Genomic DNA, 25,799 nt, shown 5'->3' with positions numbered 1-25,799 from the left:
GAACTATGTTTCCAGAAGTTTTGCTGTTGCGAGGTAGAGTGCTCAGTGGACAGAAGCTTTGTGGATCCTCCACTGCTTCTCCTCTCCTCCACCCTGAAGGTTACCTGAATCACTGGAACGTGAACTCCTTTAATCCTCAGAAGAACATAGTTTTTTTTCCCATGGTATCAAAGAGGAAATTGAGGCTCACAGGGTTTCAGATTTGGTTAAATAAATCTGGATGTGCACTTCAAGCAAGGATCTTCTGCTCTCATTGTCTCATTTTCCCCACATAGCACTTTGACATTTTGGTTCCATGTTAGTCCCAATTTCACAGAAAAAGAAAATGTGGCCTTGATGTTGGGAGATGTGGTGCCATGTCCTTGTGGAGAGTCAGGTCCTGGGCTCTCAGTCCAGGGTTTTCTCAGTTCTGTAACCCTGCATTTCACAAAGCATTTCCCCAGGTTTTATTCCATTTTGTGTTCATAACAGCCTTGCAAGGGTAAATATTATTGCTTTACAGATGATGCAGCCAAAATTCTAAGTCATAAATGAATTGTCCAAAGTCATACCATCAGGGGAGCTGCTTTCTAAAGCACAGATTCAGTTTCCAAAGTACAGACCCTTTTCTGTGTCTCCTTGTCACCTTCAAGATGAAATTCACACGTCCTAGACTGGCTTGAAGGCTATCCACATTCCAGCCTGGCTGCTTCTTTGGCAGATCTTTGGTCTCTCACACCCTTTGACCTCTAGCACATCCCTGACCTTCTAATCATAGCAGCATGTTTAACCATTAAGTACATGTGTCCATCTCTACCATTGTCTGTGCCAGCCCTGCTGTGATTGTTGGGAAGGCTGTGAGTTCTCCGAGGATAGGGCCTGTATCTACTTCATCTACACCCCAGCATCCTGCACAGAAGGCCACCGGATATAAATGAATGACAGAATAAACAAATGACAATTGAACATGAAATCAGCCTCCCAATCTCTCTTGTTAACACATGCTTCTGGAAAATAACTGCCTTCTGGTTAATTGCTAAAGGATCTTTGATAATCAGAGTTTCTGAATTCTGCCCACAATCTCCTCCTTGGTCCCTTTCAGAAGGAAGGGAGTTGAAGGTCTGAGTTACAGCCTCTTAGGGCCTAAAGATTATGTGGTTGACCCTGGCTGTCCCTTTTCTCCTGTAGGTGACCCACTCCCATTGTGGAATCACATGGACTCTATTGGGCCTGCTGGGTTGCAGCCTGGGGAAAGAGCCCTGGGCTGTCCCCAGGAGGGGTTACCCCTGCCCTCAGACAGCTCAGAGCTGGTAAGTTCAGTGCTGGGGGCCTGTTTCATGCTTATTCCAAGGATGTGAAGAGCAGAAAGAGAGATCTAAGGTTCCCTGTGCACACACCTGTGTGACCTCTTTCCAGTTTACCAAACTGTTTTCTCCAACCCAGTACCTCTTTCTTTTGAGGCTCCAAATAACTGCAAGATTAGCTCACAGGCTTAGAGAGGTGAAATGACTCGAGTTTAAGGCCTGATAGGAGCTTGAGCTGAGGTGTATCAGTTCCAGAACTATTGCTTTTGCCACCTTTCCACATGGGTACCGTCCCTACCCCAAGTGAGTCCATACATCCAAACTTGGCCCTCCCAGGAGTTTCTTGTAAATTGCTGTATTCTTGAGCCCTTTCCACTCCTCCAGTCACACCTGCACATCTCTCTCTCCTCACACCCAGGGTTGATTGTAGTGCTGAACTGAACGTGGAAGTTATTATGTGGCATAGTCCGTATGGCCAAGGTTTGTTCAGAAGTGAATTTCTCTTTTTTTTTTCCCTACCATCTGACCAAGACTCATAAGCTCTTGCCTACCACACCCTTGAGCCGGAAACACTTATGTAAATTGTTTCATATATCTTGGTTTGTTTCTTCATCAGTAAAATGAAGGAGAATAAAGCTGAATGTTCTCCACTTCCTGAATGGTTAAATGAGCTCATGGAGATAAAGGACCTGCACAGCAGAGGCACCCATGTTTCTGAAGTTTTCTGACTCCTTCAAAGATCTACTCACTAGGCTTCTTGTCCAACTGTGAAGGCATCACCCCCTCACTGCATTTCATGTTCCCCCTCCTCTCTTGTCCAACCTGTACCCCAGACTCTGCTGTAAACATTTCTTCCATGTCCAACCCATAGCTGGGTCCCAGGAATGAGCAATGATTGCTCTCTAGGGCTTGTTTTAGGGCCTGCCATTGACTCCCTTTTCCCCCCTCCCTCCTATGCATATCCCACATCTGCCCTCTGCCTCTGCACCTGTAATTCCCTTTGGCTTTGGGGAACTTCACAGGGACACCCAGTGTCCTGTGGCCTTGGACTCCTACTAAGCACCCAGGTCTCACCCTGGACTCCCTGCCCACAGCCTTAGATTGAGAAAAAGTTAATTACTTGTCTCATAGACCCTTCCCCAAAGTCTTTTTTTGTAACTAGAGAAGGTCTAGATTCAGACCCTCTAGGCTAGCTGTATCTCATGCTCTGAAGAAAGGGAACCCACAGTCCCCAGGCATTTCTTTTGTGTCGGACACTGCTCCATTGCTGCCCATCTATAATCTTGTCCTCACAGCATTCTTTGAGAAGCGGGCACTATTCTTGTTCTTGCCTGATAGAAGAGGTAACTTGCTCAGAGAAGTGAGGTGATGGCTCCACACTAACACGCGAGTTAATTAAAGGAGCCAGCATGGAAGCCATACGGACTTCGCAGGCTATCTAATGCTTTGCTCCTTGCTTCCTAACCAAGGATAGGATAGGAGGGGAGGCTCCAGGAGTTTCTCCAGGCTGCTGTGCACCCCACCAGAGTGCCAGAGAAGTTCTTTCTTGTGGCTTTGGTCATCTCCTAGTCTCTCCACTTGAACCTTATTGTACCCAGGAGGAAAAGGCAGAAAAATAAATCTGCCCAAGCCATTGACTTCTCCATAACTCCACAGTTGTCTCCCCTCCCATTTGAATGGCACTTTACACTTTCACAAACATTGTTCCATTTATCTCATGTCACAACCATTCAATCAACAAATCCCAAGAGCCTGTTTGGCATGGCCCTGAGAGCCATGAACAGACATAGTCCTCCACACCAGGGGACTTAGGAATATTGTATTTTCTGTTTCTCCTAAGAGTTGACTGAGGCTCAGAAAGAGTGTGCCTTTCCCAGGATTACATGACTGAAAAGGGGCAGGGCAAGGACTCTCAAAAATTTTCTTTTGTTTGGGGTTTTCTTCCTGCCTTGAATTCTTTTCAGGGGTGGTTGCTAGTCTTTACAAGTCTTCACATTGATATAGAAACATCTCTATAGTCCATGTGACCTGGGTTCACAATCCACCCTGTTCCTTCATATCCTACTTTGGCTAGGCAGATGACTTGCCCTCTCTGAGCCTCAGTTTCCTCATTTGTAACATAGGAGTAAAATTTCCCAGCATGTGTGGTTGCTGGCAGCTGCCACATACCAATGTCATGGAGCCTTCCAGTTAGGATATTTGCTTCCTCATGAACTCTGTTTCCCAGTCTCAAGAAATTAATCCAGCAGAGGTTTTTGCACACAGAGCTGGGGCTCCTGGGGCTCTTCTTTTTGGTGGAGTGGGAACCTGGGGTGTCACATCCTCTGCCTTCCCCTGCCTGCTCAGCCCTCCTTTCAGGCTCCAATCCACTCCTGGTGTTCCCCCAAATCCATCACTTACTCTAGAGAAAGCCCATTTGTGCTCATCCTTCAGATCTTCATATGGCTTGTTCTTATCCTTCATTTAGGTTTCTTCCTCAAGGAGGCCTTCCTGGATTCATATCTAAAGACATCTTTTCCTCCCCAGCCATTCTCAATCTTCCAATCCTGCTTCCCTCCCCCTTAATAGCCACTAAACTATTAAACTACCACAATCATATTATTATTTACTTATTTTCTGTCTCCCATTCTGGAATCAGAGGTCTACAAGAGCAGGACTTGGTTAGTAATGTGGTGTATGGTGCTTAGAGTAGTGCTGGCCTTGGTTGATATGTTGGGAAGGATTACTGATGAAGGGAAGACCATCTCCCGTGGTCTCCAAACTCTCCTGTGCTGAGCTTGTTCTGGCTCTAGAGCATGAGAATGGGTTAGGAAAGGCAAACACTTGACGTTTGTTCACACATTTATTCATCTCAACAACTCACTGAGAGGCTTTTGCTCTGGATACTGGGGGGTCAGAGAGCAATCAGTCATAGTGACAAGAGGGAGGTCTTTCCAAACCCTGCATCCAAATGAGTAGACGGGCAGGGAAGAGGATGTTGGAGCTGAGAGGAAACCACCAGGACATGGAGCAGGAGGAGGTGGGCGGTTTCTCTCTCCTAAGCAGAATTTTCTGAGGACACAGGACTGGGTGTATGCCATAAGAGTCAGTGTATGAAGAGGCAAGGAGTAGGATTGGCAGGTGCTAGACTAGCAAGGTTCAGAGGGGTTTTGGGACAGGGTCCAAGCAAGCCCCTTGGGAAGCTGAAGGACTGAAAGACAGATGCGAGGTGAGCAGGGTAGGCCTCTGCTCCTGTTGGAGAATCTGGCCAGTGCAACAGGGTTTCCTTCCAGATGTTGGCTTGTTTCTCCCCAGGTACAGGGATGTCTACAGCAATTCAAGGTGACAAGGACACAGCTGCAGCAGATCCAAGCCAGCCTCCTGGATTCCATGGAGCAGGCATTGAAGGGACAGGCCAGCCCTGCTCCTGCAGTCCGGATGCTGCCCACATATGTGGGGTCTACCCCACATGGCACTGGTGGGTGGTATTAGGCTAACATGAGTGACCAGGCTTGGAAGAGAATACTGATCTTATCCCTGTGTTCCATCTCTAAGGTCCCTTTATCCAGATTTTGCAGGCCTTGGGAATTTTTCTGGGAGGCAGAGGGCACCGATCTTGCTGGCTACATGGCTTTCTATGACCTGCTTGCCCCCTAGAACAAGGAGACTTTCTGGTGCTGGAGCTAGGGGCCACAGGGGCCTCACTGCGAGTCTTGTGGGTGACTCTGACGGGCATCGAGGGGCATAGGGTGGAGCCCAGGAGCCAGGAGTTCATGATTCCTGAAGAGGTGGTACTGGGCACTGGCCAGCAAGTGAGTATCAATGCCAGCCTTTAGGACCTGGGCCCGGTTGGGTGGCTGGGGCTCAGGTGGGCAGAGCTAAGTGCCCTGACTCCTTGTCTCACAGCTCTTTGACTTTGCCGCCTGCTGCTTGTCTGAGTTCCTGGATGCACACCCCGTGGGAAATCGGGGCCTGCAGCTTGGGTTCAGCTTCTCCTTCCCTTGCCACCAAACAGGCCTGGACAAGGTGAGGTGGAGCAGGCCTGGGAACAGTGTGTGTGGAGAGGGGCTGCAGCACCATGAAAGCCACTAGAGGATTGACTCCACTTCTCTGTCCCCCAGAGCACCCTCATTTCCTGGACCAAAGGTTTTAGGTGCAGTGGTGTGGAAGGCCAGGATGTGGTCCAGTTGCTGAGAGATGCCATTCAGAGGCAGGGGGTGAGTGGAAGTAGAGGTGATGGGATGGCGGCCCTGGCTGGCCTGGGCTTGCATCTATGGGCTGTGCCTGTGCTTCAGAAACGTCCTGCCTTTCTTTCCTGCTCACTGCTTTTATCTGGTTTAACCCTGGTTGTCACCATTCCCATTGTATAGGCAAGGTAACTTGGGCTAAAGAAATGTTCAGGGCCCTGGTGGTGGTACTGGACAAAAAATGAAAACTGTGATTATGTCCTCAAGGTTCTTACAGTCTACCTGTGTCACATTCTAATAAAAAATTGTCTCTGTGTTCTGACTGCGGAGGGAGCAGGCACTTGAAGGAAAAATTTGCCTGGTGTTTATGGTGAGGCTGGGGAGGAGGATCTAGTTCAGAGGTGGGCACAGGCCAAAGTGTTAGAGCAAGCAGTCAGGCTAGGAGGAAGGGCCTGGGGAGCTAGGTCGGAATGCAGGTGAGGAGAGCAACCCCAAGAAGGCTCAGTCTTGAGACCGTCATCTTGAGGAGCTCTGGATGTGATGACTGAAGGTGGGAACCCATGACCTTGAGGCCTGATTTGGGGAAGGGAGGAGCTGAAGATGGGATGGGAGGAAAACCTTTTATAGGGACCCTGGGTGTTGTGTTTGGGAATGCAAACACTTGCGTTTCATGGACTTTGGATGTCTCCATCAAAGCCCTGCCCCAGGGATCCCACTCTGGCTATCAGGCCAGTCCCAACTCTGCCCTGTCCACTGCCCAGGCCTACAGCATTGACGTGGTTGCTGTGGTGAACGACACAGTGGGCACCATGATGGGCTGTGAGCCAGGCACTCAGCCATGTGAGATTGGGCTCATCGTAGGTGAGCCGCAGACCTTTTTAGATGAGGGGTGGTGGGTGTGGCTGCCTGGTGTGCAGGATCTGATGGAGCTATTCCTGCCAGACACTGGCACCAATGCATGTTACATGGAGGAGGCGAGGCATGTGGCCGTATTGGATGAGGACCGGGGCCGCACCTGCGTCAGCATTGAATGGGGATCCTTCAACGATCATGGAGCCCTGGGGCCAGTGATGACCACCTTTGACCATGCCTTGGATCAGGAGTCCCTGAATCCTGGTGCCCAGAGGTGACCTAGCAGGGGGTCCTGACCCTGGTCTAGGCCTTATCGCTGCTCTGACCCACCTCTTCTGCTATCCCTGCACTCAGGCCCTTACCACTCCTCCCTCCTACTCTAAAGGTTCCCAGTTGCACCCTGGGGGATCCGGGCAAGGTTCAAAGAAGAAAGGCCTCAAGGTTCTAGAACCCAGAGTTTTCAACCCTGGACACTCCTTTATTCCTGACTCTCATCAGCCCTGATAGATGGCTGATGTTGGGGGTTCAGAATAGCTGAGTCAGGTGTGCCTTGCCTTTTTTAGATCCTGCTGTGCCTCCAGGAGGCCCGTGAACTTACCCTAAGTCAGAGGGGGCAACATGCTCTGTCCTCTGAGAGGCTCCAGTTGGGAACCTCCAGTTGGGGGTTTCGGTATAGAAAGTGACTCCTCTTTGGGGGCTTTTGGAGGTGGAGCCAGGTAGGCTGAGGGCTTCAGCAGGGCTGTCCAGCTACCCTTTCCACTTGCAGGTTTGAAAAGATGATTGGGGGCTTATACCTGGGTGAGCTGGTGCGACTGGTGCTGGCCCACTTGGCCCGTCGTGGCGTCCTCTTTGGTGGCTGTACCTCTCCTGCTTTGCTGAGCCAAGGCAGCATCCGTCTGGAGCATGTGGCTGAGATGGAGGAGTAAGTGGGGGAGGCTGGCAGCTCAGGCAAGGGGATTCTCAGGTTGGGAAACAGGAGGTGGCCATGGGGATTTTGTGGGATGGGGAGCTACTGGGCTGTCTGAGCCCCAAACAATTATCCTGTCTACCCACCCCCAGCCCCTCCACTGGGGCAGCCCGTGTCCACACAATCCTGCAGGACCTGGGCCTGAGCCTGGAGGCTTCAGATGCTGAGCTTGTGCAGCGTGTGTGCGCGGCCGTGTGCACCCGGGCTGCCCAGCTTTGTGCGGCGGCCCTGGCTGCAGTCCTGTCCCGCCTGCAGCACAGCCGGGAGCAGCAGACCCTCCAGGTTGCTGTGGCCACAGGAGGTCAAGTGTTTGAGCAGCACCTCAGGTACTGTGAGAATATGGACACATAGCCTGAACACGCGTGTGTTTATGATAGACACCCAGAGGGCACCTGGGATCACATGTGTAAGCCAGTGGATATGAATGGCACCTAAGCAGAGTGAAGGCCAGACTGGGCTATGGGAGGCCAGGAGACAGCCAACAAGAGAAGAAATGTTTCTTTTTGCTTGTGCCATGGAGGGGGGTCACTGGGGACACTTAGATGTATTGTTGGTGCACAGAACTGATTTAGGATTGAGTTGATTTAAAATTATAGGGCCCAGGGCTTCAGCAAAGGGCTCAGATATCAAGCTGGGTGCACCTGGTGTATGTCTGTGTAGGTTCCACAGCATTTTGCAGGAGACAGTGATGCTCTTGGTCCCGGAATGTGATGTCTCCTTTATCCCCTCTGTGGATGGAGGTGGCCGGGGAGTGGCAATGGTGACAGCTGTGGCTGCCCGCTTGGCCGCCCACCGGCGCCTGCTGGAGGAGACCCTGGCACCTTTCCGGTTGAACCTGGAGCAGCTGAAAGCCGTGCAAGCGCAGATGCGGGAGGCCATGGCCAAGGGGCTCCGAGGGGAGGCTTCCTCTCTCCGTATGCTACCCACTTACGTGCGAGCCACACCCGATGGCAGCGGTGAGGACCTGGCCTGAGTGTGGGTCTGGGAGTCACAGAGTCTGCTGGGGCTGGAGCCGCCAGCACTGTTGGTACTGAGTGTCTCTGTCCCACAGAGCGAGGAGACTTTCTGGCTTTGGACCTGGGGGGCACCAACTTCCGGGTCCTTCTGGTGCGTTTGACAGAGGGAGGTGTACAGATCATCAACCAGGTTTACTCCATTCCTGAGTGTGTGGCCCAGGGCTCTGGGCAGCAGGTACTCATAGCAGTCCCCGTCAGAGGGTTGGGGGGGACATGGGTGAAGCCCACATCTTGACCTGTCACACCCTGCAGCTCTTTGACCATATCGTGGACTGCATCGTGGACTTCCAGCAGAGGCAGGGCATGAGTGGACAGAGCCTCCCCCTGGGTTTCACTTTCTCCTTCCCATGCAAGCAGGTTGGCCTGGACCAGGTGAGGGAGTGAGGGCCAGGAAAAGTGATCCCCAAGGGGTTCCTACCCGTACATCCGTCACAGATGTGCGTGAGCCAGGGAAAGGGCGGAGTGTGGGGTGGGGGTTGGTGCTGGAGGGGGGATGGCAGAGTAACAGGCACAAGTCTAGACCCAGCATCCCCACTCAGAACACACCGCAGTGTGTCTTTCCACATGTATGACAGCAGCACAATCTGCTGCCATCTCTCGACTGGTCTGCTGGGCTAAGCATGCTTGCTGCTTTTGATTATTCTTTGCAAGGTGTGAGAAGCAGGTATGACTCAGGTATAAACCCAGGCATGTAAGAAACATGGTTTGATAAATTTCTTTTTTTTTTTTTTTAATCTTTTTGTGTGGTACTGGGGATTGAACTAAGGGGAACTTCACCACTGAGCCACATCCCCAGCCCTATTTTGTATTTTATTTAGAGACAAGGTCTCACTGAGTTGCTTAGCATCCCGCTTTTGCTGAGGCTGGCTTTGAACTCGTGACCCTTTTGCCTCAGCCTCCCAAGCCACTGGGATTACAGGCATGTGCCACCATGCCCATTACAGTTTGATTAATTTCTATAACTGAACTTTACTTTGTGTGGAGCCCACATTCTTTTGAGAGGTTAAAACTTAGTGTTAGTCAATGTGGGGATCCCCTTCCCAAGGTAGGGTCTTCTCTTAGCTCCATAGCAGACTTTGCTGTGCAAAATTTACAGACATGGGGAAACTCAGAGAAGCCCAGGTCCCAGCTCTCTGGGAATCTCCTTCTGCCAATTTCTGTCTTAAGTCTTTTTTTTTTTTTTTTTTGTACCAGGTATTTGAATCCAAGGGCACTTAACCACTGAGTCACATCCCCAGCCCTTTTAATTTTTTATTTAGAGACAGGGTCTTGCCAAGTTGCTGAGAGCCTCACTAAGTCTGCTGCTAAGGCTGGCTTTGAACTTGCAGTCCTCCTGCCTCAGCCTCCCAAGCCACTGGGATTACAGGCCTGTGCCACCATGCCCAGACTTCTCTTGAATCTTAACACTTCCCTAGGCTTTACTTGGAGAATGAAGATTGAAGCCTCTTCTGTTCTCAGGTCACTCAAATCCCTTCTGTCTCTCCCCCACCCTCCACCACACAAGTTTAGTTCAGGATGGGGGGCATATGACACCTTTCTCAGGAAACCATCAAAAATCTGGGTCGGAGTTCCCCTCTGCCTCCACTTCCCCAGACAGGGGGTCCATCTTGTCTGGGGCAGGGAAACTATTATTTCCCATCATTTGATCTCTCTCAAACTGCTTCTCCCTCTAGTCTGTCACAGTCTCTGGTTTGTGTTTTTGAGACAATGAGCACACGGTGTCTCACTGCTGTATAGTGGGGAAAGGGACATAAGGCAATATGACTGGGGGAGAAATGTTGTTCACTATTTCTGAAATCCACTGCACTAGCAGGGAGTGGTGGCGTGTGCCTGCAGATTCAGCTACTCCAGAGTCTGAGATGGGAGGCTCCCTTGAGTCAGGAGTTCCTGGCCAGCCTAGGGATCAACATAGTGAGACCCCACCTCATAAAAACAAAACAAAATAATAGAATCTGCTCCAAAAATTTCCAGCCCTTCCTCCTTCTTTGGGCAGAGTAGTCATTTTCCCCTGATGGTACTGGCCTTACTCACTCCTCCTGCCCCTCCCTCAGAGGGGCTAACAAGAACAAACCTCTTCAGGTACAGTCCAGTTCCCTGTCACTAATCTAAGTCCAGTTCCTCACAATAAAAGTGTGTCTGTCTTGTCCCCCTCATCCTGTCCGAGTGTCTCGCTTTTCCATTTGTCCTTTACCCATAACTGGGACAAACGAGTGAATATGACATTGACACAGTTCCATCCCTAACTCTGAGTATGACTTCCTTTCGAGTGACTTTTGATTTCTCTCAGAGAAGGTGGGATCTGCTGGCATTTGAGCTTCTGAGCTTTCTCTGTCCTCTTTCTCACCTACAGCACTCACTTTACCAGTTCGTCCTGACTCAATTACAAAGGGCCATTCCTTCTGGCAAATGTCTTAAAATGGCCAGACCCTCAGACTGTCTGTGTGTTCTAGAACTAATAATGGAAGATGTAGGTCAAATCACTATTAATAGGTTTCTTCACACTGAAATCCTCCTGGGGAGTTGGGAGGGAGCAGAAGTCAAGGCTTTTGACCATAGGGCAAAGTGGTCAAGGAAACTGTAGCAGAAATTGTAGCTTTTGTTTGGATGCTGGCTTTGGGGAGGCAGAGTGAAGGGACCTCCAGTTTCCCGTCTCCTCTTGGTCCCACCTCAGGGCATCCTTCTAAACTGGACTAAGGGTTTCAATGCATCAGACTGTGAGGGCCATGATGTTGTGCATCTGCTGCGGGAAGCCATCAAACGCAGACAGGTAAGAACCTGCCCCGAGGGGTGCTTTGGACTGCAGGAGGCCTTGAAGGGAGCAAGGGTCTCTTGCTTTCTGAGAGGGGGGTCCTCTGCAATAGAGACCTCTGGGTCCAGTGCTGGTTGCCGTGACGACCGCGTTGCCCAGCAACTAGCAGCATCCTTTTGTGTGCAGGCAGTGGAGCTGAATGTTGTTGCCATTGTCAATGACACGGTGGGGACCATGATGTCCTGTGGCTATGAGGATCCCCGTTGCGAGATAGGCCTCATTGTCGGTGAGGAGGGTCCTGCCCTTTTGTGCCCCTACTGCTTGATAATTTGCTGCCTCCTGTTGATTCTGTGGGTTGGATGTTCCCTTGGCCCTGGGGATGAAGAATTGTTCCTGTCTGACCCAGTAGGGTCCTGGGATACTGTATAGGGCTGGGAGTCTGGAGTTGGAGTATTTCATCCACCTCAGTTACTGACACAGTCATTAAATATTTCTAAGCCTCAGTTTGCCCATCTTTATCAGATGGGCAGATTCTTTTATCATGAATCTCTGCTTTGGAGTCATATAGATTTGGGTGAAAATAGTAGTTTTGTCACTTCTACCTTTTGACCTTGGGCAAGTCACTAGACCCTCAGTTTCCTTATTGTATAAAGCAGATAATAGTGCCTCTAATAATAGTGAAGATGAAATACAGGGTTGGGGGGAAGTGTGCCCAATGCCTGACTTGTACTGCATACTCAATTCTGGAACTAGCAAGGAGCATGGGGGAGGGACCCATGAGCTATATGGGTCCTTCAGACAGTCTAAGATTCAATGTCTTTATTAAGCACCTACACTGAGCCCAGCTGGAATCGAAGCACATATAAACGAAGGAAATTCTGCATTTTCAGAATTGACCATCCTGTGGGGTTGAGCATAGAACAGCCCATGGGTGAGAGAGAACTGATTCTAACTCTACACATGGGTGGGTACAAGGCCAAGATCAGAAAGAAGTGGGCCCTGAGACAGGTGGGACTTGCAAGTCTTGAAGGAAAGGAGGGCTCCCCAAGCTCCATAAGAGTCTCTTACAGTGCAAGACACACAGCATCTTCCCGTGGACTGGAGCTTCTTGAACACAGGGCCTGGCACCGGCAGGCGCTCAGGAGAGGTGTATCCATGTGGCTATGGGAATAATCTACTGGATAGAGGAATTCCAGGTGGCAAGAAGCCCATCTTCCCAGGGCTGAAATATGGAGGGAAAGAGGGGAAATGCCTTTGACCAGGCTATGCCTCCTGCCTGGAATGCCTTTCCCTCTCCATGCCTCTTGGCTTCAAAGCCCAATTTAGACATCGATTTCTCTCTGTAGCTTTTCTTTACCTTGTAGGCAGCAAGACCTACCCTGAGTTCCAGGACTCCTATGATGCCGTCCTTTTGTACTTCTATTAGGGCCTGTAGATGTCCATCAGAGATGGCCATTCATTATCCAACTTATGGCCAGATGGTGGGGTTCCTTGTGTTGGATTTCCCTGTATGTTCCTGGCCTGGCCCAGTACCTGTTAGTTGACTGAAGGTCTAGAAGGCCAAGACTAGGGAGCTCTCTAGCCTCTTACCAGCTGATGGCAGTGGGCCATCACATCTCCCAGGGGAATAATGTGACTGATGGATCTTGCAGGGGCCCTTTTGGGAAGCATGGCAGATGCCCTGATCGTGGTACTGGTAGGGGAGGTAGTAGAGGCCCCAAGGGCTTGGTGCAGACAGGATCTGCACTGTGGATGTCAGGAAGGAAGGAAGAGGACTAGGATAGGTTTTGAATGTGGGAAGATGGAGAAGTAGGGAGGGATCACGAATTTTGTCATTTTGGTGTAGGAAGGGCTCAGAGGGGTTTTGTCTGCATCAAAAAGTGTTTTCCACCCCATCTGGCTTCTCTGCAGGAACTGGAACCAATGCCTGTTACATGGAAGAGCTCCTGAATGTGGCGGACATGGCCGGCGAGTCAGGCCAAATGTGCATCAACATGGAGTGGGGAGCCTTTGGGGATGATGGCTCACTGGGCATGCTCAGCACCTGCTTTGATGAGAGTGTGGACCAGGCGTCCATCAATCCTGGCAAGCAGAGGTACGGGCTGGGCCTGGGCAGTGATGGCTGGCAGTGGCAGGCTCTGGGGATAGGAGCTGCCAAGCCCTCCTGCCCCAGGCAGACACACACATGTTCATGCAGATTTGAGAAGATGATCAGTGGTATGTACCTGGGGGAGATTGTCCGCCACATCCTCTTGCATTTGACCAGCCTTGGAGTTCTCTTCCGAGGCCAGCAGACCCAGTGCCTTCAGACCAGGGACATCTTCAAGACCAAGTTTCTCTCTGAGATTGAAAGGTACCCAAGGCCAGTATTGGCTTCTACCCCGCAAAGGAGTCTATCCATCCACTGTGGGGAATGCTGCCTGCTAGTGATGGTTGGGTCCTCTCTGGAGGATGAGGTGGGAAAAATCTTGAGAGAAGGGGAGCTAATGCAGGATCCCACCTCTGCGCTTTATTCCTTCCTGTCCCCCAGCGACAGCCTGGCTCTGCGACAGGTCCGAGCCATCCTGGAGGATCTGGGGCTGCCCCTGACCTCAGACGATGCCCTGATGGTCCTAGAGGTGTGCCAGGCTGTGTCCCGGAGAGCTGCTCAACTCTGTGGGGCAGGTGTAGCTGCCGTGGTGGAGAAGATCCGGGAGAACCGTGGCCTGGAGGAATTGACAATCTCTGTGGGGGTGGATGGGACCCTCTACAAGCTGCATCCCCAGTGAGTCTGGGTGCATGAGCCAGGCAGGGAGGCATGGCTGCGGGGCTTGGCTGTCCTCGGGCTCATCTCAGCTCCTCCTCTTCACAGCTTCTCCAGCCTGGTGGCAGCCACAGTACGGGAACTGGCCCCTCGCTGCAAAGTCACTTTCCTGCAGTCAGAGGATGGATCTGGCAAAGGTGCAGCTTTGGTCACTGCTGTTGCCTGTCGCCTTGCTCAGAAGACCCGTGTCTGAAGAAATCCACAGGAACCCTGGGATCTCAGCCCTAGTCTTGCCAGACCAGGGCCTTGGCCCAGCCCAGCTCCAAGCCAGACCAGTCGCCAGGGACTCTCCGAATAGTCCATGTATGATACCTCTGTGGCCATCTACCCTCCCTGATAGCTTTTCCCAAGAGAGGTAGCACATGGGTTAGCAATATATATATATAATTTATTTACATTCACGTCCGCTAAAATCCCTATGCGCCCCGGCGGCCGGGCAAGGCTGTGTACATAAGGCCAAGTGTAAGTGCATGAATGCACTTAAGACAGAGTCAGGACACAAGCTTCACACGACAGGCCCCACATGGGGGCACCGGCCAGCCCTAGGAACGGGCACGCCACAGCACACACACTCGCCGTTGTACAGCCCGGGACTCCCATTGCATATTCACACGCCCCGCCGGGCAGGGCACCTCGAGGCTGGGATCAGGGGAAGGGTTGGGGAGGAGCCGTCGGGTGTCCCTGGGTGGGTGGGAGAAGGGCAGCATGTGAGGCAGATGTGTACCGACACCAGGCGTGAGACGTGAGCGACCTCTGGGTGTACAGCATGAGATGCGTGTGGTGGTGGTGGGGTCTGCGTGACCCGGGAAGGAGTGCATGTGAGATGGGCACACAAGGCATGCATGGGCACATGCCCGTGTGGTGGTTGTGTGCCTGAATCCAGGGGCCGGCCCGTCTGGCTGGGGTCCTCAGTCCGGCAGGCATGGAGCCAGGCCCCTCAGGCGTGCCCCTACCTGGCAGGCACAGAAATGTTTGCATAAGGCCCAGCTCAGGCAGGAGCCCCAGGGGCCTCATTCCGAGCCCAGCGTGTACACATGTGCCCGTGTGTATGCGGGCCCCTGGGAGGGGCAGGAGGAGAGGTAGCATCACACGCACACACACACATACACAGATGGGCTGGGCCAAACCTGGGCTCCAGGCACTGTCCACCCTGGGCCCTGGGGCCAGGCATAGTGTGAGCAAGTGGCTGGGCCAGGCTGGCCAGGCAGGCCAGGGAGGGATGGGAGTTGGAGCAGGGTCTGAAGGACCAGCATTAAGGGACAACTTCGGCCGGGAGGGGGCCTGTCCAAGCAGCTCTCCCTGGTGCGGGGGGTAGGGCCCCTGTCCGGCTTCTGTCCCTGGCAGGTGCCAAAGCTGGTGAGAGTGTAGGCGTTATGGGCCTGGCTGGTCTCAGCACTCGGCCTCTGACACCGTGAAGAGGCCAGCGTCTGGCTGGCCCAGTCCGGCCACTGCTGCTGCCAGCTGGCTGAGGTTGCCGTTGGGGAAGTGCCGTGCCTCCCACAGGTTGAGGATCATGGCTGTGGGGCTGGGCTTGGAGGCAAAGAAGCTGAGATGGCTGCAGAGAGGAGGAGAGCCCATCACTGGCCTGACCTCACCCCGGGCTGCCACCTCACACCGCAACCTACCAAGGACAGGACCACCCCTCAGCCAAATGCCGTAACTGCCCCAGTCACTGGTGGAAGTTGCAGGGCCCTGCAGGCGGCCCGCCTGCCCCGCCTGCCCCACCTGGACTGCTGGGGGCCTCCACAACCCCTCCCTGCCCGGGTCCCACCCACCTGTCCAGGTGGAGTTTCTGGGCTAGAGTCCGCCAGTCGGCACCTCGACTGCAGGGCGGGTCCAGGCTGGTAATGATCTTCTGCCGAATGAGGAAGGGAATCTTGAAGGCACTGGGGCCCACCAGGGCTGGGACCCCCCCTTCACTCTCCAGAGCCAGCAGCTCAGCAAACCTCGTGTCCTGGGGATGGGAAGGAGGAGGAGATGGTGTTAGAATGTTTCTCACTGCCACCTCCGCTGGGGCAGCTCCCAGACATACCAGAATGTGGAGGTGGCGTGGGCACTGGGGTTTCCTGAGCACCCCTCACTCAGTGCCAAGCTCTATTCTCTGGACTTTAGAGGGACCCCGGGATCAAAGGTGCACAACCTGCCCAAAGTCTCAGCCAGTGAGCAGAGGCGCTCTCTGGCCCCCTTCCCCTACCTTGAGTCCTCAGCCAGCCCTGCCACCACCCAGCACTTACTGCTCCTGCTGCCTTCAGTCCTCCCTCCTCAGCTCCTGTCCTTCCTCACCCTGCTGCTTGTCAACTCCTGCTTAACCTTGAAGGCCCGGTACCAAGCCCTCCCAGGGGAAACCCCTGCAGCACCCCCAGCCCTGCTCCCATACCCTGCTTGACACCACTCTTCAAGTTTCATTTGCCTGTGAACCTCTCCCCTCAGGACACTTGGAAGGCGCCAAGTGGTTTTTAGAAGGAGGTGGGCCTGAGGGCAGTGAGGGGGAATGGTGGCAGGGCAGGAGCGGGAGGTGTTTCTGGGGTACGGTGGTGGGAGCACATTGTCCCTTCTGCCCACCTTGGTGATGTTGAAGTTGATGTTGAAGCTCTGTCCATCACCCTCGACCTGCCACACCCACACCTTGCAGGCCAGGTCACTGGTGCTGGGGCTAACGCGCTCCAAAGTGAAGGTGCAGTGCAGGTGCTGCTGCGAGCCGTTCCAGATGTGATAAAAGGGGATCTCCTGGGGGAAGGCAGACAGCAGGCGTCAGGTGTGCCCTGTGACAGCCCCCGAGTGCTGGCAGTGGGCTCCGCCTCACCTGGTAGCTGACAAGGAGCTTGCTCTTCCACAGGGAGCTGGGGACGTCGTGGATGGACAGGCGCAGGTTGTGGTAACTGTCCTTGAAGTGCAGGATGCGAGGCTCCTGGATCAGCTGTCCGCCCAGTTGCTTTTCCAGCTGCACCACCTCCTGCAGTGTCCAGGCCATCAGCAGGGCCTGGGGGCTGGGAGAGCCCCTCTCCGCTGCCCCTGAAGCAAGGGACTCCATGCTGAGAGCCCTGGGCAGTCAGCCCACAGGGCCGCAGCCGGGGGAGGGCCCTACCTTGAGTGCATCGTGGGTGTCGTGCAGGCAGTAGACGCGGATGTTGTACTCGAGGGAGGTGCAGGCCACGGGGGCAAACAGAAGCAGCTTGAGGCGCTTGGCAGCAGCCACACTGAGGGCCTCTCCCACCAAGGCGAAGCGGCCCAGCTGCTCGGTGAAGACGTAGCAGGCGCTGGCCTCCAGCTGGCAGTAGTAGAGGTGGGAGGGTGCCTCCTCGCCCAGGTGCAGCACGTCCTGCGGGTGGGCCCAATGGTCAGTTCTACCCAATCTGGGAGCCCTTGGGCCAGTCTCAGCTCTGAGAAGTAGCCAGAGACTAGGGAGGGCTCTGGAGGTGGCTCAGGGCCAACTGGCTGCTGAGGGCCTCGCCTGAGCCAGCAGGAGGCTACGAGGCCAGCGCTGGGGGTGGGCAGGCTGGGGCTGATCTCTGCTCACCTCCCAGCTGCCCTCACACGACTGCTTCTTGAGGCGCAGGCTCCAGCTGTCGGGGCTGGGCTCCCCACAGTGGTCCATGGAGAGGATGACGGGCCTGGTGAGCAGGACTCCGGGGGGCCCACAGCTAACGATGGGACTCAGCAGGGTCTGACAGCCAGCTAGGGGCAACCTCAAGTGGGGAAATATGGGAGGGGAGGGAAAGGAGTCAGTGGCCTGTTTGGGGACCAGGGGCCAGGGTGCCGGCCTCGGGCAGGGCAGCAGTACCCAGGGCTGAGGACTACAGAGCCTGGTGGGTTAGGGTGTGGCTCTTCTGCCCTCCCTCAGGCCAGGCACAGGGGTGAGTGGGCAGGGGCGTCCCAGAGACAGAAAGCAGCAAGCAGGACCCTCCCCGCCCGGCAGCAGGACTCAGCCCACACCTCACGTCCTCTGGCTTGTGCAGTGTGAGGTAGATCTCGTAGATCTTTCCTCGGGGGATGGCGTCCGGAGGGATGAGGAGGCTGATTCCTGTGACAGACAGGAAGAGGCCAGGTTGACCAGCTGCAAGACACACACACTCTACCGGTAGTGCCTCCATGAGTCTCCCGTTGAGGACCGGCCTGGGGACAGAGGTGCTGCAAGAACTGCCACGCTGTCCCACCACCCACACTAGCATGAAGATGAGTCAGGGAGATTCCAAGAACAGCTGAGGGAACCCGGGTGGGAGAAGCATGCCTATTTAGCCTGGGCATAGAAAACTCTGGAATGGAAGGTGCCAGGGATGTTGACCTTATCTCCCCTGTCATCCAAAGGGTCTGGCTGGGACCAGGGCATATCCCTGCCTCTGCGATAAAGTTCAGATTCCTGGCACTTAAGGCCTTTCACCTCTGCTCTCCTTCCAGCAGTTTCTTCAGCCCAGCCTGGACTGGATACTTGGTGGTTCTGGAACCACTACCCTCCTCCCCTCTCCACCAGCCCTGGCCCCCTCTGAGGACTGGTCCTTCAACAGCCTCCTGAGCCTTGTCAGGTGCCTCACCCAGCACCTTGCAGGAGCACATCAGAGGGGTGGTTAAGGATGGAGCGGGGCAGAATACCACCAGGACAGGGCCAGGGAGTCACTCTAGGGGGCTGGAGAAGTGGCCCTGCCACAGGATAAGGAGTCCTACATCAAGAGGGGACGCCCTGCTCAGGACAGGGGGCAAGGGAAACATTCTAGAACTTTATTCCACAAAATCCAAAAGCAAATGGATATTCTCAAGAGTGGGCAGCTCTGAGGTGGCTGGACAGTCACTTGATGCATAATGACATTTCTGTCAATGAAAGAGCATTTACAATGTTGGTCCCATAAGCTGATATTGCTTAGTGACATCATTGCTGCCTAGATTTTCATCAGCGCACGCTATGATGTTCACACTGAGGAAATCACTTAGAGACACATTTCTCAGAATATGTCCTGTTATTAAGTGACGCATGACTGTATTTCAGAGAAAGCTGAAGCCAGAAGAAGGAAGCCATTGATCCCATATATAGTCCTTGCCTCTCTTCACTAGCCTGCACTGTCCCCTAGTACCTAATGTTGCTGGAGTTGGTGACAATCCCAGACATCCCGGTATGAATGCTCCCTGTGACGGAGGCACAAACACTTGCACACGCACTCAACAAATGCTAATGCTGAACACTAAAGCCAGGCGCTCAGGAAGGGGAGGGAAAGCAACAGAGGCCCTCTCACGAAAGCCCTCAGCCCAGCCAGGAAAAGGACAAGCAGACTGCAGGAAGGGTGAAGGGAGCAGTGGCACCTACATACTCTGCCAGGGGCGAAGGGCTGAGGGCCACAGAGGACCCCCGTTTGCTCCCCTCTTTGTTGGAGCCAACAGGTGCCATCTCACCTCCTCACCCTAACACCCCTGAGGGGTGCGTCATCATCCTCTGTCCAGAGGGGGACTCACAAGAGCCTCCAGGCCAAGACTCAAGGGAGAGCAGCAGATGAGCCAGTGGAAGGGTCAGAGGGACGCGTATGAGCAAAGGTCACACGGTGTTTCTGAAGTGCTGATGGTCCATAGCCGCTATGCAATGTGCTGACGTGCATGTGGGAGGGAAGAGGCCACAGCTCTAGCCAGAGGGGGATGAGTTATCTCTTCCTTGTCACGCAGGGAGCAGGGAGGAGCCTCAGAAGGGGTTTGTTTGAGTGTGGGGCGGGGGGACATGATAAATGGGAGCTGCATTGAGATAAGGGGTGTGGTGGCCTGAGCCAGGAGAAGCATCTGGGAAAGCCGAGAAACAGGAGGCAAGAGCTGTTGAGGAGGGAGAATGCACAGGACTTGGTGTATGACTGAGGCTGGCATAGGTCCAAGGGGATGAATGAGGAAGAGCAGGAGGTCAAGGTGACCCCCAGCCAGTTCCTGGCTTGAACAGCCAGATTGTGCTGTCCATGAGCTGGGGAAAGCCAAGGAAGAGGATGTCTCTGGGGGAGGGTGGGAGACGGTTCTGTTTTAGGCACAAGGAATCTGAGGTGCTGTGAGACATCCAGATGGAGCTGCCCAGGAAGCAGCTGGGTGTATGGTTCTGGCTGGGGATGGAGGAGTGGGAGTGATCGGCAGAGACACGGTGATTAAAGCCATGGAGTGGGTGAGATTGCTCAGCGGAGAAAGGCTCCAGGAAGGAGTGCTGAGGCACACCTACATTTAGGCAACAGGAGCAGCCAGAGAGGGGCAAGGAAACCCGGGGCACCCAGGGTCATTTAAGCTGAGGGACTAGATGGAGGATGGAGTTGCCAGCCTCACTGGAGGCTGTGGCAGTCTCCCCAAGATGGCCACAGCAGGGTCCATCGATTCTCTAACAAGGAGTCTCTGCGACCCTGTCGGGGTTTCTGTGATGCGACAGGCAGAAGCCAGGAGCAGCCAGGCTCTCAGGGGCCCTGTGCTCGGCCTGCGCTCTTCTCATTTGGGTCCGCCGTCATGTCTCTCCACCTGGGGCGGATGCCTGGCCCACCCCTGGGTCCAAGGGCAGGCGTGTTCAGGCTGGCTGGCTGGCTGTGCAGAGGAAGGGACAACACTGTGTCCACAGGCAACAGAAGGGACAGAGCTCTGGCCTGGCACCACTGACAGCCACGACTGGGTCCTCTCCCCACCTGCCCCTCTCCTTGCAGGCCTGCTCCAGGGGCCTCTGGGAGCTGAGCGGCCCAGGAGGACATCTGGGCTGTCCTGCCCCCCAGGAGGGAACTGGAGGCTCCCTGGGGCACTCTGGGTCCTTCCTACCTGTGTTGGGAATCATCAGCCGGCCCCCGAGGAAGTTGAAGGTCCCGTAGGCCATGTTGCTGGTGCCGCGGGGCAGGGAGCGGAAGTAGTTCTGGGTGGAGAGGCGGGAGACGAAGTCCTCGGCCTCGGAGGTGGGTGAGCTGTGGTGCAGCGTGTGGCGGCCACCACCCAGGGGGCTGAGCAGGTGCCCATTGGTGAGCTGGAACTTGGGGCTGGGCCCGTCCTGCCGGGGACACAGACTCCCCTGGTAGGTGGTGGTGGTGGTGCTGAGGTCTGGCTGGATGGTGAGCAGGTGGGGATTGTCTGTGGGGACAAAGACAGACTCAGGGCGCAGCGCGGGGGGGCTTTCCTCAGTGGCAATTGGCACAGGGGCTCGGGAAGGAGCGCTGGGGACGGGGCCTCCTCACCTGCTTTGCTGGGCTTGATGCTGACGGGCTGGAAACCTGAGGTGAGGATGGACGAGTCGGCCACATCCGAGTCCAGCCCCTCCTTCTTGCGGCAATACACGAGGATGAGGACAAGCAGCAGCAGGACAAGGCACACGGCGACGGCGATGAGCCCCACATAGAGGGCCACATCCTCAGGGCCGGAAGCAGCTGCAGGAGAGAGTGTGGCCTTGGGAGATGCAGGGGACAGGGGCTGGGAAGGAGAGGTCAGTGGTCCCCACTCCTCCACTCCTGGGCTTTAGCACACTTGTGGCAAGGAGCCCGGTGCCAGCATGTGTGTGTGCCAGCCCTGCACCCACCACGACCTGGCTTGCAACTCACCCCTCACAGGCCTGAGGCTCAGGCCAAGGGGGTGCTAGGGAAAATGGAGGAGGAAAGGGCAGGTGGCCTGGGGCTTGGCTGCTAGGCTGAGCTTGCTACCTGCTCTTCTGGGGAGCTGCTCGCCAACTGGGCTGGAGGGGAGCTCCTGGGATTCCCAAATCAGGGTTTGAGTATGTCCACCAACCATTCATATGTTAGAAATGTGGCTCCCAGTGTGGTGGTGTGAGAGTGGAGGTAGTTCTTGTGGGACCCTGGTAAATGCTTGTGAGAGTACTAAGTTCCTCCATGGTCTCTCTCTCTCTGGATTCCTGCCTTGCCATGTACTCTCTCCCTCTCACATGCACTTCTACTACGCCATACACCATGAATGATGTACCTAAAAGGGACCTTGTCAGAGCCAGTGTTGTGTTATTTAGACTTTCAGCCTTCAAAACCGGGAGCTACACAAACCTCTTTTCTTCACCAAGAGCCCATCTTCAGGTAGTTTGTTACAGCAATGGAAAACAGATTAATACACAATGGATCTGCTTACTGTGATTCCTATTCAGTCCCTGGGCCCTCTTCCTTATCTGCCTCCCCCAGTTCTGGAGCTGGGCAGGGGTAGGGAGCATCGACTACCTGGAGGAAACTATATTGATTTTAGAAGGGTTTTGCCATAATGGAAGAAATGTCCATCAGAAAAGAATTGACACAGATAATTAGGTTTTTAATTGAAAGAATGGGGGAGGGTGTGTTCTAGAGAAAAAAATCCAACAGAGATCTTTAATTGTTAGTTATGGCCTTGTAATTAACAGCCCTCACAAGCTTGGCATTCCCTCAGGACTTGTGTGTGCACTTGGGGGATGGGGTGGATGTGAGGCTGTGGGACAGGAAGGCGTTTGGGTGAGCAGACAGGGCTAAATGAGCCAAATACATGCCTGTCTCCGGAGGCATGGGAGGTGGGAGCATGCGTGGGCATGTGTGTGGGTGTGTTAGGGATGAGGAGTATCCCCAAGGCCCTGAGCTTTGGAGAGGAACGCAGCCTGCGGCAGAGGAATGACTGCCTTAGCCACACCTCTCCAGGGATGGGCAGGGCCATTCCTGGCAAACAGAGCCGTACCCAGGAACAGAGAGAACTCACTGTGCACACAGAGGTCGCTGGTACAGTTGCGGGTGTCCAGGTCAGCGCCCCGACACTCCTCACCTCCGTTGCGGGGCGCTGGATCAGAGCACTCCCGGCTCCGCCAGTGAGTGCAGTCGAGCCCGCAGGCTGACCACTTGCTCCATGGGCTCCAGCTGCCATCCACTAGATGAGACAACAGGGGCAGAGAGGAGGCAGCGCAGTCAGCCCGGGAAGCCAGCCCTAGGTGGTCTGCCGGGGTGGCCCCGCTGGGTAGGTGGGCCAGGCAGGGCGGGCTGGCCTGGACCTAGGTGCGATGCCAGAGCCAGGCCCACCGAACTGCAGACCCTCTAGTGCCAGCTGGCCTGGATGACACATGCTAATGACAGGGAGGCGCGGATGACGCCAGGGGCTGCCTGGCTCTCCCCACCCTTGGGAGGCCGTCCTGGTCCTGGGGCAGTAGGGCTCAGTCATGTGATGGCCCTTCTGGTCCCAGGCACAGGTGGATTCCATAGCTCCAGGCTGAGCCCTCAACCCTGTCCTCAGACTGTCCCTTCGACCCTGTGACTGAGACCCTATGCTGAATCCCAAGCCTGGACGCTGAGCCCTGACTCCAACTGCACACTGGACCCCGATCCCTGCCTTAGCCTGAGCCTGGCCCTGTGTGGCAGGCGGGTGGGATGGAGCCATGGGGGGACAGGCTGGTGGGCACGATGGAGCCAGGGCACGGAGATGGCGTGGTGAGGAGCGATGCGGGAGGCAGTGGCCGCTGGTACCTGGGCACAGGGTGGCGCAGGCTGTTTTCTGGACATTCTGCCCCTCACAGAAGGCGCCTCCGTTGAGAGGCGCCGGGTTGGTGCAGCTCCGGCTCCGTTTCTGCCAGCCGCGCCCACAGCTGGTGCTGCAGACGGACCATTCGGTCCACGTCGACCACCCACCGTTCACTGGCCGGACAGAGAAGGACTGGGGTCAGGGAGCGGGGGCTTCCTCAGACATGCTGGCCCAGGGGACAGGGCGTGAGGGCAGAGGAACCATGAGCTGGAGGTGGGTGGGCTGTGGCTGTGCAGGAAGAGGAGGCCTGGAGGGGAGGCCAAGCTGTGCCCGCTGCTCTGGGGCCTGGTGGCACTGCTGCAGGAAACACCCTTCTCCCGCCAGGTGCTCCCGCGCTCCGTCAGCCCAGGCCCCAGCCTCTCGCCCATCTAGGGACTCAGGAGCACAGGAGGTGATCCGGTGTCTTCCCTAGATCCGCTCCTGTCCCTTATCTCCTTTTGCATACTGTCCCCTGGACCAGATGACCACCGACCTGTCCCAGCTCTCTGCCCAGACACCTGTCTTCCCCAACAACCACGGGAACCTTGTCCTTTCCAGTCAGGCCACGTCTGGCCCACCTGGTCCTAGCTCCATGACCTCTCTCCACCCTGCCAGCCACATGTCTGTCCCCCGATGTCACCTCAGTAATTCCCCATGTGACTGGGAAGCCTGAGACCCACCGTAGACAATGACAGCAGCCGAGGCGCTGCGGCGTCGGGCCACAATGTTCTTGGCCACACAGGTGTAGTTGGCCGTGTCAGCCAGACGGGCCTGCCGCACCACCAGGCTGTGCTCCCGCGTGATGTACACGTTGGGATCCAGGGATGGGTCCACCAGGTCCTCATTCCGGAGCCACTCCACCTGGGGGGAAGCCGGCCCACTGCATGGCTAGCCCTGCTGGCAGTGCCCAGAGAGAGAGCGGCCCCGCAGGAGGGCAATCTGGGTGGGGAGCAAGGCAGGGGAACCAGGGAGCTGGGAGCCCGCCACCTGTGGAGTAGGCACTGGGGCCCCCTCTCACCTCGGCCGGGGGGATGCCCTCTGGTGGGCGGCAGTGCAGCACAACGCCCTGCTCCAGGGACACTTCCTTGGCCAACGGTTCTTGCTCAAAGTTCTTGCGCAAATCTGAAAGAACAAGACAGTCCTCCTGCCTACGTGCCTGGCTCAGCCTGGACAGCTCTGTTCTTTGGTCCTTCAGAGGCCAGGACACATGGCAGAAGGAAACGCCAAGAGTCTGGGGGCACATGGAGAGGGCTGTCCCCAGGCACTTCCTCCATCCATCAAGTCAGGACTGTGGGGTTTCAGACTCCCCTCCTCCAGGAAGCCCATTGCCCCCCTCCTGGTGACACCCGCCAGGGGCTGGGCCCAGGACTCACAGGCGATGCGGATGTAGGCCTTCTGACTCTTGGTGGTGCCCGAGGAGCTCCACGCCACACACTGGCACCAGTATTCCTCCAGCCCGAACACCTTCTCTACCTGCTGCCTGGACACGTTGATGCGGACCTCCATGGCCGGCAGCCCTAGGGACACGGGGCCACACTCAGCCTCCTCGTCCCATCCATGGCTGAAGAGTGGGCTTTGGGGGTAGGCCTCAACCCGGAGGGAACCAGGTGGCCCAAAGGAGTGTTGAGTTATATCTTCTGAAGGTCAGGAGTGGAGTTTCTAGAACTTTCATTCATTTTACTTTGTTTCTCTGGAGTCACTAACAGAAATGTCCCTGAAGGGGCTTCGGGTGGAGCTTGGGCAACAAGTTCTGACCTCCAACAATCCCAGGCAGAAAGGGTGGGGAGACAGGTTGAGCTCAGGGGCCTTTGTGGGTGGAAGAGGGAGAGGAAGGGGCTGCCCCCTCCCTGGAGGGCAGCAGGTAGATTCAGAAGGTGATGCTGTGGTAAGAGCTGTTATCAGTGTAATTGCAGCTGTATGGTCACAGGCCCTCAGGACTTAGTGACCGTCTCCCGTGTGTGTGTGTGTGTGGGGGGAGTGGGGGGGTGGGGGGGTGGGGGGCTCGTTTTCTCCTCAATTCACTCCCTTCCATGGAGTCGTTACCACGCTATGGATAAGGAAGTGAGGTGCAGAGTAGTGAACAAGCACCCAGGGCTGTGTGAACCCAAAGTCCAGGACTCCCACTGTCACCCTGGGATTGGCTGGGGTGCCCACCCCTTATGGAGAAAGGTTGGAAGAGGGTGAGGGGCCATCAGCGGAAGCTGGCCAATGATTAGGGGTCAGAGACCTGCTCTGCCTGGCTTGACTGCGCGGGGCGGTGGGGGGGACCCCTCTCCGGGCTGCACTCAGATCTGCCTTCTGCCACGCCTGGACCCCAATGGCGGGCAGTGCTGGGAGGGGATGCCAGTCCTCCTCCCTTCCCCTGGTCTTCAGCCAAAACCAGTGTCCCCAGAGTGAGAAAGACTGTTTGTTTCCAATTTCTCCTCCTCCTGACCCCAATTTCCCTCGGGTCATTGGCTTATCAGAAAGAGGGAGAGAGCCAAGCCTGAAGGGCAGGAAAGACATTGTAACGGAGAAATTAATTAGGGCGGCCACTCGCA

At 55.3% G+C, this 25,799-nt stretch overlaps 2 protein-coding genes across 4 annotated transcripts in view; one reads left to right on the top strand and one right to left on the bottom strand.

Annotated features, from left to right (window-relative positions):
- Positions 1 to 1,193: 1,193 nt before the first annotated feature.
- Hk3 (hexokinase 3) lies at positions 1,194 to 14,029 on the top strand. The gene is made up of 18 exons (XM_076855838.2): positions 1,194 to 1,289; positions 4,578 to 4,740; positions 4,920 to 5,074; positions 5,169 to 5,288; positions 5,384 to 5,479; positions 6,211 to 6,310; positions 6,392 to 6,575; positions 7,068 to 7,223; positions 7,361 to 7,594; positions 7,929 to 8,224; positions 8,320 to 8,459; positions 8,537 to 8,656; positions 10,956 to 11,051; positions 11,220 to 11,319; positions 12,945 to 13,128; positions 13,231 to 13,386; positions 13,564 to 13,797; positions 13,885 to 14,029. The coding sequence occupies exons 1-18, from the start codon at positions 1,194 to 1,196 to the stop codon at positions 14,027 to 14,029; spliced, it is 2,775 nt and encodes a 924-aa protein (XP_076711953.2).
- Positions 14,030 to 14,203: 174 nt separating this feature from the next.
- The window catches only part of Unc5a (unc-5 netrin receptor A), a 60,763-nt gene continuing 49,167 nt past the window's right edge, over positions 14,204 to 25,799 (bottom strand). For 2 of the 3 annotated variants that reach the window (XM_076856587.2, XM_076856588.2), the window contains exons 3-16: positions 24,633 to 24,776; positions 24,278 to 24,381; positions 23,940 to 24,120; positions 23,226 to 23,393; positions 22,471 to 22,635; positions 20,991 to 21,179; positions 20,584 to 20,886; positions 17,770 to 17,857; positions 17,354 to 17,522; positions 16,922 to 17,155; positions 16,640 to 16,789; positions 16,399 to 16,563; positions 15,612 to 15,790; positions 14,204 to 15,391 (exon numbers count right to left, since the gene is read on the bottom strand). In XM_076856587.2, the coding sequence (XP_076712702.1) occupies positions 15,226 to 15,391; positions 15,612 to 15,790; positions 16,399 to 16,563; positions 16,640 to 16,789; positions 16,922 to 17,155; positions 17,354 to 17,522; positions 17,770 to 17,857; positions 20,584 to 20,886; positions 20,991 to 21,179; positions 22,471 to 22,635; positions 23,226 to 23,393; positions 23,940 to 24,120; positions 24,278 to 24,381; positions 24,633 to 24,776 (2,405 nt within the window). In that variant the 3' untranslated portion in view covers positions 14,204 to 15,225. The remainder of the gene's footprint in view (positions 15,392 to 15,611; positions 15,791 to 16,398; positions 16,564 to 16,639; positions 16,790 to 16,921; positions 17,156 to 17,353; positions 17,523 to 17,769; positions 17,858 to 20,583; positions 20,887 to 20,990; positions 21,180 to 22,470; positions 22,636 to 23,225; positions 23,394 to 23,939; positions 24,121 to 24,277; positions 24,382 to 24,632; positions 24,777 to 25,799) is intronic. The other variant, XM_076856589.2, reaches the window with a different exon arrangement.

The sequence above is a fragment of the Callospermophilus lateralis genome, chromosome 5 (assembly GCF_048772815.1).
Source record: "Callospermophilus lateralis isolate mCalLat2 chromosome 5, mCalLat2.hap1, whole genome shotgun sequence".
Classification (NCBI taxonomy): domain Eukaryota; kingdom Metazoa; phylum Chordata; class Mammalia; order Rodentia; family Sciuridae; genus Callospermophilus; species Callospermophilus lateralis.
Note: the sequence above shows the minus strand (reverse complement) of the source record. Positions and strands in the feature narration are given on the sequence as shown.

Excerpts from the sequence above, each read along its gene's own strand:
- Hk3 (XM_076855838.2), top strand. The coding sequence starts at position 1,194 with ATGGACTCTATTGGGCCTGCTGGGTTGCAGCCTGGGGAAAGAGCCCTG. Across the intron at positions 7,224-7,360 it reads CATGTGGCTGAGATGGAGGA|CCCCTCCACTGGGGCAGCCC; the intron begins GTAAGTGGGGGA and ends ACCCACCCCCAG. Across the intron at positions 7,595-7,928 it reads GTGTTTGAGCAGCACCTCAG|GTTCCACAGCATTTTGCAGG; the intron begins GTACTGTGAGAA and ends ATGTCTGTGTAG.